The sequence below is a fragment of the Leucoraja erinacea genome, chromosome 4, assembly GCF_028641065.1.
Source record: "Leucoraja erinacea ecotype New England chromosome 4, Leri_hhj_1, whole genome shotgun sequence".
In the NCBI taxonomy this organism is placed as follows: domain Eukaryota; kingdom Metazoa; phylum Chordata; class Chondrichthyes; order Rajiformes; family Rajidae; genus Leucoraja; species Leucoraja erinaceus.
In genome coordinates, this window is record NC_073380.1 from 56,047,074 (window position 1) to 56,062,720 (window position 15,647).

General features: G+C 43.0%; 1 protein-coding gene across 6 annotated transcripts in view; it reads left to right on the forward strand.

Annotated features, from left to right (window-relative positions):
• LOC129696443 (intermembrane lipid transfer protein VPS13B-like) overlaps positions 1 to 15,647 on the forward strand; it is an 811,841-nt gene that overhangs the window by 221,696 nt on the left and 574,498 nt on the right. For all 6 annotated transcript variants that reach the window (XM_055634334.1, XM_055634333.1, XM_055634338.1 and 3 more), the window contains exon 17: positions 12,160 to 12,344. In XM_055634334.1, coding sequence (XP_055490309.1) covers positions 12,160 to 12,344 — 185 coding nt within the window. The remainder of the gene's footprint in view (positions 1 to 12,159; positions 12,345 to 15,647) is intronic.

The following is a 15,647-nucleotide window of genomic DNA, read 5'->3' on the forward strand; positions in this document are numbered from 1 at the left end:
TATTGGAAGAAGCAATGAATATTGAAGCTGACTCACAAAAATTAATATCATATTTATATAATAGTATTCTAAATATAGACCTACCATCGACAGAGGTACTTAGAGAAGAGTGGGAACGGGAATTAATGATAAAAATTACGAAGGTTAAATGGGAAAAATACCTGATAGATATTCACAAATGTTCAATTAATGTAAGACATAATCTAATTCAATTTAAAATTGTACATAGATTATATTATTGAAAAACAAGATTGAACAAATTTTATCCAAATATATCCACCACTTGTGATAAATGTCTAGCCCAAAAGGCAACTATAACACACTCCTTAGTTTCCTGCATAAAACTTTATAGATTTTGGAATGATATTTTTGAAATATTTACAAAATTATTCAAGACAAGAATGGAACCTAATACTGAAATGATTATATTTGGTGTAATGGAAGATGGGAATAAATTGAACACATCTCAAAATCTATTCCTTAACTATGGTTTAATAATAGCAAAAAAATTAATACTTAAATTTTGGAAGGGTACATCAATACCAACGCTTAAAATGTTGATTGCAAGTATGTTGGACACCGCTCATCTTGAGGAAATGCGATTCCTCCTAATGGATAAATCAGACCAATTCATAACGAGTTGGTCTCCATTCGTCGTTTTTTTGGAATCATATGGTGCAACACAATTGTAAAAAATAACTGTTTCAGGACTGGACGAGGGTTGGTCAAGATTATAAATAATGATCTCCTTTTCTTTTTTATTTTATTTTCTTTTCTCTATTTTCTCTCTCAACTTTCTTCATTTACTCGTTTTCTTTCTTCACACACTATATATTTCACATCTTTCTATCCTTTACTATCTAACTTCTTTCTCTTATTCTAATCTTTTTTCAATGTTACAAAAAAAAAAAAAAGAAGTTGTACATAAAATGTATTATGAAAATATATATTAGGCACTTTGGTGCCATATGACTGTACTTACTTCTAATAAAATAAAATATAAAAAAAAAAAAAAAAGAAACATGGAGTTGCAGACAGATGAGGCACAGAAGAAGGCCCTTTGGCTCGCTGAGACCACATCGACCATCAATCATCTATTTATGCTGTTCCTACCTTCATCCCTTTTCATTCTTCCCACAATCTCATTATCTGTTGCACCCCACCAGCCTGCCTACACAATGGGGCAATTTATAATGACAATTAGCCTACCAACCCACACCTTGCAATCTGGGAAGAAACCCATGCTCTCACATTAAGAATCTGCAAACTCAACACAGTTAACATCCGTGGTCAGGATTGAACCTTGTGTCTGGCACTGTGAGGCAGTTGTGTGATGTTTATTGTGTTACATGTTGCAGTGGGGAAGTTCAGAGCAAAAGTTTGTTAGCGTAAATTTGATCAATTTGTGGGTTATAAAGGTCATAAATTTGACCATTCAGCCCAATTCATTCTTGCCCCCATTGAGATGCCCCATCCAAGCTAGTCTCATTTGCCTGTGTTTGGCCCATATCCATCTAAACCTTCCTATCCATGTACCTGTCCAAGTATATTTTAAGTGTCTTCTAACCAATGATGGTCTGCTCCAATAAAATTTGTAATTCCACTATTTGTTTCTTCTTATTTTTATATTTTTGCTTCATTCAAGCTGAGTTCCTTCTTGATTGCAATGATGTGAAGGTGTCCTGCCCTACTCCCCAAACTCTGGAACATGCTTTTGGACAGGAGATTATGAAAATTAGCCTGCATGTCTCAAATTACAGTTTTCCTTTCCTTCGCTACAGATCTCAATTTACTTTCAGATATGCTAAATTTGACTTCCTCTCCTAATCACATACGGTTGCACTAGAAGAGCTTTGTGCATTGTTTTATATCTTTAATTTTTAATAATCTCGTTGCACCTGGTTTAAGTTTAATCTGCTGTTGTGTCTTGTTCTTAGATCATTGTCCTTTTTGTGCTCCCTGTAGTAATTAAGAACCTCCCCCCTCCCGCTTCCCTTCATCTTCTGTTTTGTTTCTCTTGATGTGGTTTAGTATTATTATCGAGTTTGCCTCAAAATCCCCTAGAGTACTTGTTTGTGCATAGTTTCTTCAGTGATTGTTTGACCAGTGATTGTGGCAGGCTTGATGGACCAGATGGTCTTTTCCTGCACATCAGTTTTATGTCTTCATGTGTTCAACTTGTATTGTCCCAAACTTTAGAATGGAAGTATGCAGAGAGCTTCTTTGCATCTGAATATATATTAGTTTAGTTTAGGGATGCAGCATGGAAATAGGCCCTTCAGCTTACTGAGTCCATGCCGACCATCAATTGGTTACACTATGTGTAGGAAGGAAGTGCACGTGCTGGTTATATACCAAAGATAGACATAAAATGCTGGAGTAACTCAGTGGGTCAGACAGCAACTCTGGCGAAAAGCAATAGGTGACGTTTCAAGTCGAAACACTTCTTCAATAATCGGTTACATTACATCTGTGTTATTGCATTATCTCATCCACTCCCTCCACATTTGAGGAACTTTGATGAGAGGCCAATTAATCTAAATACGTATATTTTTGGAATGCGGGAGGAAACCGGAGGAAACACATGCAGTCGGACGGAGAATGTGCAAACTCCACACAGACTGCACCTGAGGTTGGGATCAAACTGGGTCTCTGACGCTTTGAAGCAGCAACTCTACTATCTGCGCCACTGTGCCACCGTTAACTACACAACACCAATCTCAGATGGAAAGTGCAATCAAACTTAACAATAGCTCCTCCTGTTCAAAACTCCTGTTCAATAGCTCCTCCTGTTCAAAACTCTTGCATTTATGACAACCTTGGATACAATACAATTTAAAGTATTGCACTAGTTCTTTCTTTGCAGTCACTTGCTGAATATCATAAGTAATTTTTTTTGCAATGGACTTTGGTTCTTCTTTACCCATTGGACTCAATTACTTTGAAATTATTAATTATATCTCATGTGATATTCTTAGTTCTTGTGTTAGTGTTGGCCATTAATTCACAGTTAAAATAGATCCGTAGGTTTTACATTGCAAATGTCGATTCCGTCAAACTTTGTTGGACTAGCGACATGCACAGTTGTGTAATTGAAAAAAACTAGTTCTAACTTGCTGTTATTTTGGAAAAACTGAGCCTACAGTTTTACATTGCACAGGATATGAGTAATAATCAAAATTAAATTTTTGGAAACATTCTGTGGGTTTCAAGCTCGCATTTTGGGACTCTATGTAAACCATTAAAGCCAGCTGCTTGTTGTAATATTCCTTCTGCGTTAGGCAGGTGTTGATTTTGAAATCTTGAATAGCTGTACTTTAAGTCTGCACGTACTAAATCCAGTGAATCAAAACTACTTACCTGTACCAAATAGTATGTTTTGGTCGGTGCCAGAGGGAAGTATTTTAAGTATGATTTTTATTAAAGCAACTTAATTGTTTTGATCAGTAACGTTTCCAGTTTCTTTCTGCTCAGAGGAGGAAGAAGTATAGAGGGGGACCTGTCAGTCGTTCTACTTCTGTATTTACACTGGACTTTGTCCAAGTTTTGTTTTAATGAGATGCTTGATCTGCTAGTTGTATGGAGATTTATTCTCCCCGGGAGTATAGAGTTTGACCTAATTTTTATAGACGTATTCCTGGAGAACATACGCATGTTTTGCAGAGAGCTATAGCATTATTCACTCTTCACAACTTATTAGAAGAGCAAGCCAAACTGAGAGAATTTAAACTTAAATCAGCAATATGATTTTATTTTTAAATGCCAGTAAGCAAGTTTGTGTTTCATAAACCTGAAAAGCTGAAATCATCTTTCATTCAATCAGATTTCATAATATTCTTTTTTATCCAGTGCCCATAACTGTGCTATCCTAATCTCTCAAGTTTTGACCTACCTTATGACTTTTCAAAAAAAAAAGGTGGTTACTTATTTTGGGTTATTGTTAAATATGTTTTGCATGCATTAACTGAATGTGCTTTTTAACAGCCCCATATATTCCGCTTGGCTAACCTATAACCCAATGGTATTAACATTAAATTCTCCAATTTCAAGGACTATTTCCCTACCACTCCTCTTGCTTTTCCTTGCCAATCCATCCCAGTGCACACACCCCTCATCTCCCACCACTCTCGTCACCCTCGCTTTTCCTTGCCAATCCATCCCAGTGCACACACCCCTTATCTCCCACCACTCTCGTCACCCTGCTTTGTTCATCTACTCGGAACGTTCATATCCCATCCCCGAGTCCCACATTTCCCAATTATTCTCCCTATTTCCCCTCTTCCCTGTCCACTTCCACATATATCCCGTCCTCCTGCTTTACATTTCACTCCTCCTCTTTCTTTCATCTGACACCCTTTAGTCTCATTCTCACCTCTAGCCTTTATCATTTACTTGGCAGCACAATGGCGCAGTTGGTAGAGCTGCTGCCTCACAGTACCAGAGACCCTGGTTTGAAGCTGATATTGGGTGCATTCTGCGTGGAGTTTGCACGTTCTCCCTGTGAATCGGGTACTTCGATTTCCTCTCGCATCCCAAAGACGTGTGGTTTTGTTGGTTAATTTGACTGTAAATTGCACCGAGTGTTAGGAATTGATGAGAAAGTGTGATAAAATGGAACCTGCATGATGGTGAGATCAGTAGACCCAATGGGCCGAAGAGCCTGTTTCACTGCTGTATCTCTAAACTAAATTACTCCACCTTCTGACACTCCCCATCCTATCCCCTCAGCGATTTCCACCTCTTACTCACCAGGATTTACCCTATCACCCTCATCCCTTTTCCAGCCTTCTCCCCGCTACTCCATCAGTAAAGAAGTGTTCTGACCTAAAATTTCCTCTACAGATGTGGTCTGACCCGCTGAGTTCTTCAAGCCCTTTTTTATTTTGCAATTGAGTTCCATGTGCAGCAAGTGCCAAACATTTTTCACCTGTTTATTTCTGGTTTGATGGGAATGGATCTGCTGCCTCCAACTAGGCTGGATTTCCAGAGCCCCCGTCGCAAGGGGCAATTCCAACCCGCCGATTGGTGCGGGAAACCCGATGAAGTTGGGATCGGCCGTTTCACCCGGCCTAGGCTCCACATTTTCAGGGGGACTTTCAAGTACGTTCTTGGAATTTTGTCCGAATTAAAGGAGGAGAAGGACCACGAGTTGTCAGCAAATCGGCGGTGGGCCTGAACCTCCTTCATCACTGCTCATCTGATACGCTTACTCAGTTCCTTACATTTCATGGAACATACATTCTGTTGAATCTGCACTTTCCACATTAACTAAGATAGTTCCTGAAAAATCCAGGAAAGTGTTGGTAGTCTAATGAGCATGTGGAACTTGGTAACATGTGGAGTGATTGAGGTGGATAGCATTGATGCACCTAAGGAGAAAACAGATAAGGTACTTGCGGGAGAAATTAGTAGGGTATATTGAATGGTTGAGATTAAGTGAATTGGAAGAAGACGTCCAGTGCCCTCCATAATATTTGGGATTAAAGACCCATCATTTATTTATTTGCCTCTGTACACCACAATTTGAGATTTGTAATCGAAAAAAATCACATGTGGTTAAAATGCACATTGTCAGATTTTAAGAAAGATTATTTTTCATACATTTTGATTTCACCATGTAAAAATTACAGCAGTGTTTATACTTCGTTCCCCCATTTTAGATTAGATTAGATTAGATTAGATTCCTTTATTGTCATTCAGACCTTTCGGTCTGAACGAAATTATGTTGCCTGCAGTCATACACAGAACCAATAAAAACAAAACATACAATAAACACAAATTTTACTTCGGAGTCACGTGAGTGACTACGTGAAGAACCCCGCCAGGACGCATGCGTGTCATATCGCTTTCACTCTTGCGAAACGACAGGCGGGGTGGAGCGTTCCCCCGCAGCGGTAAGTTTGAAACCGCGACCTGCAGGTAAGTGATTTACTCTGCGGTAGTGTTTGTCCCCGCGCTGTTTTACACAGGGGGGGGGGAAGCTGGACAAAATAGTGTCCACAAGTGCTGCGAGTGAAGCTGGCTGGGGAGGACCGCGAAGTTGCGGGAGCCAGCAGCAGCTGAAGGCACAAGCCCCGTAAGTGGGATCAGCTGTGCCGACTTTTGGTCCCGCGCCGGCCAGAACACCACGGCCGGGCGGGAGACCATTCAGAATGGGGCCGTCGACTTTGACAAAGTCGAAACGGCAGGAGGCGGGGTGGAACGACGTTCCCCCGTAGCGACAGTTTAAACCTGGACCTGCAGGTAAGTGAAACTGCGGTCTTTATTCTCCCCATGCTTTTTCACAGGTGGGGAAACATGGAGAGCTGTGCAAACAACGGCAAGTTTTAAGCCTGGACCTGCAGGTAAGTGATACTGCGGTCTTTATTGTTCCCATACTGTTCCACAGGTGGGGAAACATGCACAAGGCAAAGAAGTCGACCAGAGCTGCGACAAAGCTGGCGGGGGAAGACCGCGGAGTTGCGGACGCCAGCAACGGCCGGCGGCACAGGAATCACCCGTAAGGGAACAGCTGTGCCCGACTTCGCCTCCGCGCCAGCCAGATTAAACACTGCGTCTGGGCGGGAAGGCAAGAAGAAAACCAAAAGAGTCGTTGACTGATGAGTCCGACTTTGAGCAGCCGCGAGCGGCCAGCGACCGTGAGCGCTGGAGCCGGTTGGAGCGGCTTATGGAGCCAAGCTCCAACATGACAGGCTCCGGGAGATGGAGTCTAGTCGCTGTGGGCACTATGTAAAACCCACAGCAGCACCTCTTGTAGGGCTGAACAGTGCATCTCCCTCGTCAAAGGGGAGTACTGGGGGGTCAATTTTGGGCTGACCCTGAAGAGGGGTTTTGACTAACAAAACTACAAGTGTGCAGGGGGTGCAGGAAGGCAAAATCTACTGGTCATGGTGTCCAAATACATACAGCCAGACCACGATGGACACCATTGCAAAAATACTTGGGACCAGGAAACTGCGTATCCCTGAATGTTCCAGTGGTGGAAATAGCATCTGGAAACATGTCGGAAAGCCCTGGGGCTCATAAAGGCGACAACATTAAGGATCTCCTACAGCCAAAGACAGCACCCTTATGCACCCACCAGCAGATCACGAGAAGCTGGTGAAAGCTCAAAGGCTGGGCATACAGGACAGCGGTCTTTTAGACCATAGCCCAGACCGGCCTTTCTGGAAGATGCGCAAATCCCCAACCCAAAAACAAACCCAGACACTGGCGCCTCAACCTCCACGAAGACCACACAGATGAGGGATTACGTGAAGAACCCGCTCAGTACGCAGGCGCGGCATACTTCCAAGCAGCGGTGTGGAATCACAGATAGACACAGTTATTTGAAGTAAACATAGTAAAGATAAGGAGACATCAGTTTACTAGTTTGATCTATATAATGAGGGTGGGAGCGGAGGGCACATAATCCCTCATCGTAACTCCTCATAAAATACAGATCAAACTTCGAACTGTTAAGTTCTCGTTTAATCTTACTATTTTACTTCGGAGTCACGTGAGTGACTACGTGAAGACTTCAAAGGTCTGTGAATTCAAACCGTGTAACAGTTTTTATTTCACTCACTGCCGAAGTTCTTGAGGGAGGAAGTGTTATCGCAATCAACCAATGAATCTGTTTTTTCAAGAAACAGAAAGGTATTTATTAACAATAACAAAAAATAAATTGCTCCCCCGGGCTTAAATTAAAAATTTGCAGTTTGTAATATTGTGTCTGCAAATAAGTCAGGCTTCATCAACGGCTTATTATAAAACGTTCTGAACGTCGTTTCCCTCGACCATCCTGCCGTATTGAGAATGTGGTCAACTGGGACGTCCATTCGTTCAGCCGTTGATGTCGATGCTGCCCTAATGGAATGGGATTTAAATGTATTAGTGTCTATTCCGGCAGCTTTCAGTACCTGTTTGAGCCACCGTGAAATGGTTTGGTTCGTTACCCGTCCATGAGGTTTCTTGTGGCTGACCCATAAGGCTTTTTCACTCCCTCTGAGATTGTGGGTTGTGTCTATATTTTGTTGTAGATGGGTCACGACACACAACCTTGGCTCTGGTGGGTAGGCCCGGAATACCACCAGTGGATTGGGCGTTCCTGGCCTGCTTTGTTTCACCAGACCTAGAATGATGAACGTGATCTGGTCTGGGGTGACCACCATGTTGTCCAGTCTTAATTTGTGCAGCGACTGGACCCTCTGAGCGGATACGAGTCCCAAACATGAGCGTCTTTAATGTAGATTGCTCGAGGCTGAGGGATCTAGCTGGTGGCCATTCCCTGATGTATGTCAATACCACACTGATATCCCAAACATGGGTATACCTGTGTTTAGGGGCTTAATATTAAAAATGCCCTTCATGAGTTTTACCACCAGTGGATGGGATCCCATGGCCTGCTGCCCTGCTGGTTTTAGGTAAGCAGACAGGGCGCTTCATGCTGTATTGATGGCAGTGTAACTGATCCCTTCGTCGTGGTGTAGATGGGCCAGGAACTCCAGCACGTCGGTGGTTGTGGCAGTTGCATATGTTGTCCCTGTTTCCTGGCAGTACTTCTCCCATTTTTTGATACAGGTTAAATACTACCTCCTGGTGGATGTTCGCAGGGATGCCGACATGGTGGTGATAGTTCGTTCGGATAATCCCAGTCCCTGGTAAGGTCTATTCAAAACCTACAACCCAGGAGTTTGATGTTTTCATGGCATGGGTGGCTTATGCCTGATACTGGGTGAGTCAACAACCGTGGGTCACTAGGGAAAACCATAGGTGACTCGACCACCATGTCGTGAAGAACTGTGAACCATGGCTGTGTAGGTCAGTCAGGAACCATCAAAATCCCTGAAGCAGAGTCCATCTGTATTTTGCGAAGTACCCGACTGATGAGGCAGAAGGGAGGGAAAGCATAGAAGAAGACATTTCCCCAATCCAGCGTGAAAGCATCTACCGCTGCTGCCTCTGGGTCTGGTTCCCAAGCCACATACATAGGTAACTGGTGATTCAGTCTTGATGCAAACAAATCGATATCTGGCATTCCATATTGCTTAATAACTTTAGCAAATATTTTAGGGTTTAACATCCATTCGATGTTATCATTAAATTTTTGTGACCTGACCTGGTGTCTGCCACTGTATTTAGCTTACCTGGTAGATAGGCAGCTGATAGCCAAATATGTCTTTCGACATACCATTGCCAGATCACATTGACCAATTTGTCGCATGATAATGATTTTATGCCCCCCATATGGTTAATATAAGCCACCACCGTAGTATTATCAATCTGTAACCGCACATGCAAATGCTGCATTTTAGATGCATATGCTTTAAAACCATAATAGGCGCCCAACATTTCTAGATAATTGATGCCCAGTGTGTGTAGTAATGGTGACTCTGGTTTAGTCCATCTGCCACCTGTGCTGGATATGGAGTTAGTTGCTCCCCGGCCTTGAGCACTGGCATCTGTTTGAATAACTAAAGTAGGGTTAGTGATGATGATAGAGCTGAAACTGTGCCAAACATTCTCTGCCCACCACTGTAGCTCTGATATAGCTTCAGTGGGTAATTTCATGATTCGGCCATAGTGACCCGAATGTCGTTGTAGTGCATATACCTTTGCTCTTTGTAGATTTTGATAGTGCAAAGGTCCGAATTGTGTAGCCGGAATTGCTGCTACAATTGTCCCAATCACTCTTGCTACTTGTCGAATAGTTGGTCGTTTGTTGACCATTAAGTTGTTGCATGATTGTGCTAATGCAACCATTTTTTCCCTTGGCAAAGTAACAGTCATATGGACTGAGTTAATAGTGAAGCCCAGGTAATCCATGGTAGTAGATTTATCTGGATGTAGGACGAACCCCAGTATTTCAAGGAGCTGTTTTGTAGCTAATACTGCTGCCACAGCCAATTCCTTCGTTTTTCCTGCTATAAGAATATCATCCAGATATGCCATGACAATATGCTTTTGTTTCCTTAGTATTCCCATGGCTACTTTTAATATTTTTGTGTATAGTCTAGGGGCTGAAGTTAGACCATTGGGCAATACTCTATACTGCCACAGCTGCCCCAACCATATAAATTTTAGGTATCTGCAATGATCCTTGTGTATGGGTATTAGATAGTAAGCATCTTTAATATCAATGCTTGCCATAAAGTATCCTTTGGAGATCAGTTGTCTGGCAGTAACAAACGTCTCCATCTTGAAATGTATATACTCAACAAATTTATTTAGTGATGTTAAGTCAATGATGATGCGACATCCACCATCTTTTTTGGTTTTAAATACAACAAGACTCAGCGTCTGTTAATTGGTAGTGCCGATTGGCCTACTTAACCATGGTTCCCTGTGATACTCAACATGGGTTTTAACCATGCATCACCATCCTGAAACAACCAGATTATTGTTTCATCCCGTAACAGGGGAACCCATCCATGTCAAAAACAACAAACCTATCAATTTGTAGAGTCTAAAGAAACCTCTACTGCAACTGGGACTGGCGGACCAAACATTGAACATTATCTCAGCGGGCCACAGACAGTCCACCAAAAACTATATCTGGTATACATCAGGAAATGGGAGATATATTGTCACAGAAACAACATCACCTACAGTTCGATGAACATAACGTCTGTTCTGGAATTCCTGGCAGGCCTCCATTATGATGAGGGGCTCAGTTACAGTGCCATTAACTGCGCCAGAAGTGCCCTATCAACATATCTATGGCGAGGATCAGAGCGTCTGTTGGGATTCACCCCGGTAACCAAACTTATGAGGGGAATTTTTAATATCAATCCCCCAAGAACCAGGCACTCTCTAAAGGGGATATGAGTATTGCCCTAACGTTGCTAAGGAATTGGTCTCCAGCAACAGCTCTGTCCCTGCAAAGACTGACGCACAAAACAGTCATGCTGATGGCTTTGGTCACGGCACTAAGGGTACAGTCGTACATAAGTTAAGGCTGGACTATATGACTTCTTCAACAGGAATATAATGTTTCATATTACGAATTAGTCAAACAGAACAGACCGGGATCATCAGGCCTCAAAATAGAATTTAGGGATTACCCTACAGATATCGTCTCTGTATAATAAGACAATTATTGTTCTATATGGAGAACACCAAAAACATCTGAGGCTATGAGATGGCACTACTAATCAGCCACAAACAAACCCACAAAAAAGTGTCGGTTCAAACTATTTCCAGATGGCTGAAACAGGTTTTAACAACAGCTGGGGTGGATACTAACATATTCAATTCTTATTCCACCAGGGCTGCAACTACATCGGCATTAATTCATTATTCTACTACCCTCAGCAGTTGTATCTTCAATGAAGATAAGTGAGGCAGTACCTTCAGCAGCCAGACATGCCCAAGCCATAAGACCCCCACCGCCGTGTTTCACAGATGAGGTCGTATGCTATGGATCGTGGGCAGTTCCTTCTCTCCTCCACGCTTTGCTCTTGCCATCACTCTGATATATGTTAATCTTCGTCTCATCTGTCCGCAGACCTTTTTCCAGAACTGTGGTTGCTCTTTTAAATACTTCTTGGTAAACTGTAACCTGGCCATCCTATTTTTGTGGCTAACCCGTGTTTGTCAACAGATTTTGGTAAGCCTAATGTTTGGCTGATGTCCCTATCAGTTTTATTCTTGTTTCTCAGTCTCATAATGGCTTCTTTGACTTTCCTTGGCACAACTTTATCATGTTAATAAAAAGCAATACAAGTTTCCAAAGGTGATGGAAAGATTGGAGGAAAGACTAGGTGCTGCATTATACCTGCATTAAGGAGGCATTTAAACACACCTGAGCAATTACACATGCCTGTGAAGCCATGTGTCCCAAACATTATGGTGCCCTGAAATGGGGAGAATATGTATAAATACATCTGTCATTTCTACATGGTGAAACCAAAATGTATAAAAATACCCTTTAATAAAATCTGACAATGTGCACTTTAACTACATGTGATTTTTTTAATTACAAATCTCAAATTGTGGAGTACAGAGGCAAATAAATAATGATGGATCTTTGTCCCAAACATTATGGAAGGCATTGTAAGTGGAATAGAAACACTGCCATGGGCGTGTTGGGTCAAAAAGCCTGAGTTTGTTCTCTTAAATTAATGTAATTCAATGTAAATTTGCTGCTTCATGTTTTCTTTTTTTTTTTCTTAATAGGGTGAAACGACCTTTTGTTACAACATCAGAGTGTATATTTGAGTTGCCCAGTCTGACTGTACAAGTTACAAGGGCCCAAACGTTGTTGCTGCAAGCCATTTTACAGAGTTGGACACATAATCCAGGAGCATCTGTATCATCACCAGTAGATGAATCTTTGATAAAGGACATCTTCAGACCTTCAGGTATGTTAGTTCAATGATGTTATGAATAACTGAAACATTGCTGCGATTTGTCTCGTATCCCTGACCATAAAGTATGTAGTTTAATAGGTTTTTTTAAGAATGGTTTAATTTGCAGCCAAGTGTTGATGATTTGAAGAAACTAAGAACATCAAATGCTGGTTAACACACAAAAGGACACTAAGCACTGGAGAAACTCGGCAGGTCAGGCAGCGTCTCTGGAGAACATGGAAAGGTAAAGTTTCTGAAGAAGGCTCTCAATTCAAAAAGTCGCCGATCCATGTTCTCCAAAGATGCTGCCTGACCTGCTGACTTACTCCAGCACTTTGTGTCTGCTGATGATTTGAATAGTGCCCATAGAGTCCTCAAGTTGTGTTTTACGTTCTCAATTAAAGAGCTCGCAAAATATTCTTTAAGCACTTCCTCCTTCCTTGGCATTTTTTTTATTGTGATAGAGTTTGGAATTGAGTGCCAGTTTCAGGAGCGTGGTGTTAAACCTGCAAATGGTGTGGTCTACTCATTGCCTGGTATAATTGGCCTTGAGGTTGAGGATTCTGCTGTAGAAGAGGACAGTGATGTTGGGTCATTCACCCTGCCAGATGATTTGGAGTATTTTGCAGTGAAAGTGTTGGTGGTACATCTTTTAATGTTTGCTTTAGATAGTCCATTTAATATATATCATAGTCCAAGAGGAAACTGATCATGGCAGCTCAGTGGAATCATACTGTTTACAGCACTGTGCTACTTCACCAGTACAACAACTTAAAACAACTTAGCCGAAGGGTCTCGACCCAAAACCTCACCCATTCCTTCTCTCCAGAGATGCTACCTGTCCCACAGAGTTACTCCAGCATTTTGGGTCTTCCTTCGATTTAAACCAGCATCTGCTGTTCTTTCCTACACAACAACTTACAAGTTTCATGCATTGACTCCTTTTCCGTAGCCTTGCAATTTTTTCCTCTGCCACCCATTTATTGAATGTATCTTGTTCTCTCTTGAAGGCCTCAGTGGGACTTGCATTCTCTATACCAAGAGTCAAGTCGTCAAGAGAGTTTATTGTCATGTGTCCCAGACAGGACAATGAATTTCTTGCATTGCTGCAGCACAACAGGATATTGCAGTCATAAATACAGATCAGATCAGTATGTCCATATACCATACAATATATATATATATATATATACACACATCAATAAACAGATAAAGTGCAATAGGCTGTTATAGTTCAGAGTTTGCTTGAAGTCAGCAGAGGTTGCTTGAGTTAGCATCCCCGGGCGCGTGCTCAGTGCCTGTGCTGCGCAGCTGACAGACGTCTGGACTGACATCTTCAACCTGTCACTTGCCCAAGCAGTTGTCCCCACTTGCCTTAAAGCCACCTCCATCGTGCCAGTGCCAAAACACTCCACTGCGGCAAGCCTCAACGACTTCCGCCCAGTTGAACTTACCCCCATCATCACCAAGTGCTTCGAGAGGCTGGTCCTGGCACACCTCAAAAGCTGCCTACCCCCCACACTGGATCCCTATCAGTTTGCCTACCGCAAGAACAGGAGTACGGAGGATGCCATCTCAACGGCACTTCACTCCGCCCTCTCCCACCTTGACAACAGAGACACTTATGTAAGAATGCTGTTCATCGATTACAGCTCAGCATTCAACACCATTATTCCATCAAAACTGATCACCAAACTCGGTAACCTGGGCATCGACCCCTCCCTCTGCAACTGGATACTGGACTTTCTAACCAACAGACCCCAGTCTGTGAGGTTAGACAAGCACACCTCTTCAACCCTCACCCTGAACACCGGCGTTCCTCAGGGCTGTGTGCTGAGCCCCCTCCTCTACTCCCTCTTCACCTATGACTGCACACCTGTACATGGTACTAACACCATCATCAGCAGATGATACAACAGTGATTGGCCTCATCAGCAACAACGATGAGCTGGCCTACAGGGAGGAGGTCCAGCACTTATCAGCATGGTGCGCTGACAACAACCTGGCCCTTAACTCCAAGAAGACCAAGGAGCTCATTGTAGACTTCAGGAAGTCCAGAGGTGGCACGCACACCCCCATCCACATTAACGGGACGGAGGTGGAACGTGTTTCTAGCTTCAGGTTCCTGGGAGTCAACATCTCCGATGACCTCTCTTGGACCCACAATACCTCTACTCTGTTCAAGAAGGCTCATCAGCGTCTCTTCTTCCTGATAAGACTGAAGAAGGTCCATCTGTCTCCTCAGATCCTGGTGAACTTCTACCGCTGCACCATCGAGAGCATCCTTACCAACTGCATCACAGTATGGTATGGCAACTGCTCTGTCTCCGACGGAAGGCACTGCAGAGGGTGGTGAAATTTGCCCAACGCATCACCGGTTCCACGCTCCCCTCCATTGAGTCTGTCCAAAGCAAGCGCTGTCTGCGGAGGGCGCTCAGCATCGCCAAGGACTGCTCTCACCCCAACCATGGACTGTTTACCCTCCTACCATCCGGGAGGCGCTACAGGTCTCTCCGTTGCCGAACCAGCAGGTCGAGGAACAGCTTCTTTCCGGCGGCTGTCACTCTACTAAACAACGTACCTCGGTGACTGCCAATCACCCCCCTCCCCCGGACACTTATTATTTATTTTTTATTCAAATCGTTTGCTATGTCGCTCTTCAAGGGAGATGCTAAATGCATTTCGTTGTCTCTGTACTGTACACTGACAATGACAATTAAAATTGAATCTGAATCTGAATCTGAATCTGAAGTTGTGTTTAATAGTCTGATGGCTGTGGGGAAGTAGCTGTTCCTGAACCTGGATGTTGCAGATTTCAGGCTCCTGTACTTTCTACCTGAGGGCAGCGGAGAGATGATGAGAGTGTGGCCAGGATGGTGTGGGTCCTTGATGATGCTAGCAGCCTTTTTGAGGCAGCGACTGCGATAGATCCCCTCGATGGTAGGGAGGTCAGAGTCGATGATGGACCGGGCAGTGTTTACAACTTTTTGCAGCCTTTTCTGCTCCTGGACGCTCAGGTTGCCGAACCAAGCCACGATGCAACCGGTCAACATGCCCTCTACTGTACACCTGTAGAAGTTCGAGAGTCCTCTTTGACATACCGACTCTCCGTAATTTTCTCAGGAAGTAGAGACGCTGATGAGCTTTCTTTATGATTGCATCAGTGTTCTGGGATCAGGGGAGATCTTCGGAAATATGCACGCCCAGGAATTTGAAGTTCTTGACTTGAATTTGAAGTTCATGCAGTTCATTCCATATTCTAATTATTAAAAAAAGCTATTCCACTGTCAATCATGGGGAATAACCTGTCCAAAT